At 33.3% G+C, this 2,500-nt stretch overlaps 1 protein-coding gene across 1 annotated transcript in view; it reads left to right on the forward strand.

Annotated features, from left to right (window-relative positions):
* The window catches only part of Ubc7 (ubiquitin conjugating enzyme 7), a 4,717-nt gene that overhangs the window by 907 nt on the left and 1,310 nt on the right, over positions 1-2,500 (forward strand). Inside the window, exons 3-4 of the mRNA XM_043029458.2 lie at positions 1,156-1,274; positions 1,520-1,660. Coding sequence (XP_042885392.1) covers positions 1,156-1,274; positions 1,520-1,660 — 260 coding nt within the window. The remainder of the gene's footprint in view (positions 1-1,155; positions 1,275-1,519; positions 1,661-2,500) is intronic.

Raw genomic sequence — 2,500 nt, forward strand, 5'->3', positions numbered from 1 at the left:
ATTAGTTAATTTAAAGGAACTAGCCTGTGTTAAAAAAAATAAAGCTAACAATGTTATCATTTTAGTGTTATTGTAGGTTTATTATTTTACTGTGAGAGCTGATATGAAGATGGCTTTCATTCTTGATCTTGAACATATATCTGATTTGTCACTTTGTTATGATAGGACAATATCTAGAATAAAGTGAATGCACAGGATGTCATGAAGTGGTATCTTCAGGTACTGTATATTAATCTTGGTTATCATTTTAACTTTATTATAGGTCTACTATTTTCCTGTTTGAGCTGATATGAAGATGGCTTTCATTCTTGATCTTGCACATATTTCTGATTTGTCACTTGTTTTGATAGGACAATATTCAGAATAAATTGTATTCACAGGATGTCATGAAGTGGTATTTTCAGGTGCTGTATGTTAATCTTAGCCTTATGTATACATCTTGTGGCAAATGTCCACTTGTAATTTTCTCTTTATTTTAGTTTGACATTTTATACAATGTGTATAGATATCATATACATGATATTTCACTTCAAGTTTAGGACATATATAGAAAGTCTAGAGAATCTTATCATTCCTAGTATGGTGTGACCTCAAATTCCAAATGGCCTTCATCTCAAACTACTCTAAATCTGAGCCGTAAATTTGAGGAAATTTTGTCTTTGATTCCAAATGTATTTTCATAATCAAATCATCAACATAGCATTCGTGTGGTTCATATTTCCTGCACTGTACCATTAGAATGCTAATGCAGTTATTTTCATGTTAGTACATTTATTTCATGGTTTTATTATTATTTGATACTTTGGGCATTTGCTTTTTATCATGTATATTTGCATTTAAAAGTGTCTTGATAATGGGTTTTGGGGACCCAGTAATGGATTAATTCACTATCCATTATTTCTTATGGGGAAAATAGCTTCTAATTCTGTACTTTTCCCAATCCAAACTACTGCTGGAAAGAATTAAATTTGGATTTACCGGTCCTCCTGTATATTGTAGAGCAAAACAGAATTATAAAATTGCAGAGATTGTAAAGACTTTAGAATGCTGTAATGCAGTGAAAGAAGCTTAATAGAAAGACTTAGGAGGATCACTTATGAAATAATTAAACAGTAGGAAAAGCAAAAAAAAAAAAAATTTTTTATTTAATTACAGGGGTCCTGAAGGAACTTGCTTTGAGTGTGGAGTGTTCCCAGCAAAGTTGATCTTCCCTCCAGACTACCCACTGTCTCCTCCCAAGATGCAGTTTACTTGTGAAATGTTTCACCCAAATAGTGAGTACTGTTGTAAGTCGTCACTATTGGAATAGGTAAAAAAGAATGATATTGAATTTGTCGTATTCATTTATTGATCTATATCTAATTCAGGAAAGAATGTATTTTCTATGGAAATGTATGGAAGGAATTTCTTTTTTATGTTCTATGAAAAGTTCTGCAACTACTGTAATGGACTGCAGTTTGCTTTTCCTTCTGGAGGGGAAGCAACTATTATATTTACACCCTTATATTCTCCTTATCAGTTTACCCAGATGGCAGAGTATGTATCTCGATTCTCCATGCACCTGGTGACGATCCCATGGGCTATGAATCCAGTGCAGAGAGATGGAGCCCGGTGCAAAGTGTCGAGAAGATCTTGCTCTCTGTTGTATCCATGCTTGCAGGTAATTTAATCCATGTTCTGTTTTTCAGTTCTATTTCATCCTCCTTTGCCATGTGTGAATGAGTATTAATGTTTCGAAAATTTTGGTTAGGTGTAAGTGTTTGATAATACTTTATTTTAAGGGAAATGAGTATAGGTGTGCTCTGGTATGACATTTACTGATTCATGTATTTATGTGTAATATGGTTACATTGTATGTGTATGTAATCTTAGTCTGTATTAGCATAGACATAACTGTAGTTTTATGGGAAATTTTTAGCTTTTTACGTTATATCATCAAGATAACAGAGAAATACAGCATGTATATCTTGTCTTAGATAACAAAAATATTGTATTCTAGGACCAGCTCAGGTTAATGGGGAAGTTGCCCTTCTTCCTTTAGTAGCTTCCTTGGGCATGCATTATATCTGTTAGTTTGTTTATTACCTCCTCCAAGGGTTTATGTAATCAGTCCATTTTCTTTATCAACTTGCTTATTTATTAGTGAATTGACTTGTAAGCAGGATGCAGGATTACATGAAAAGATGACAAAGTGATAATTTTTTTTTTGTGGGTTGTCTCTGATCTTGGGACCAGTTGAGTAGATTTAGATAACGATCCTCTTTGTAAATGAGTAGACTGGAGCTGATGGACCTATTAGATGACAGCAGAACTTATGCAGTTCAAGAGAATATATATCAAACTTGTTTGTTGTATTTGTGGACTTTAGAGGTAGATCAAGTCTTCTTATAGAACTCATTGTAGGACATCAGCTACCAGTCTATGCGAAGACTTTCTGGTATCTGAACATTGTATGAACTTCTTCATCTCCTATTCCATTCTGCAATTCTTTTAATAAATG

This window comes from Penaeus japonicus, unplaced genomic scaffold, assembly GCF_977035675.1.
Source record: "Penaeus japonicus unplaced genomic scaffold, GWHDUDI00000001_assembly GWHDUDI00000030, whole genome shotgun sequence".
Classification (NCBI taxonomy): Eukaryota; Metazoa; Arthropoda; class Malacostraca; order Decapoda; family Penaeidae; genus Penaeus; species Penaeus japonicus.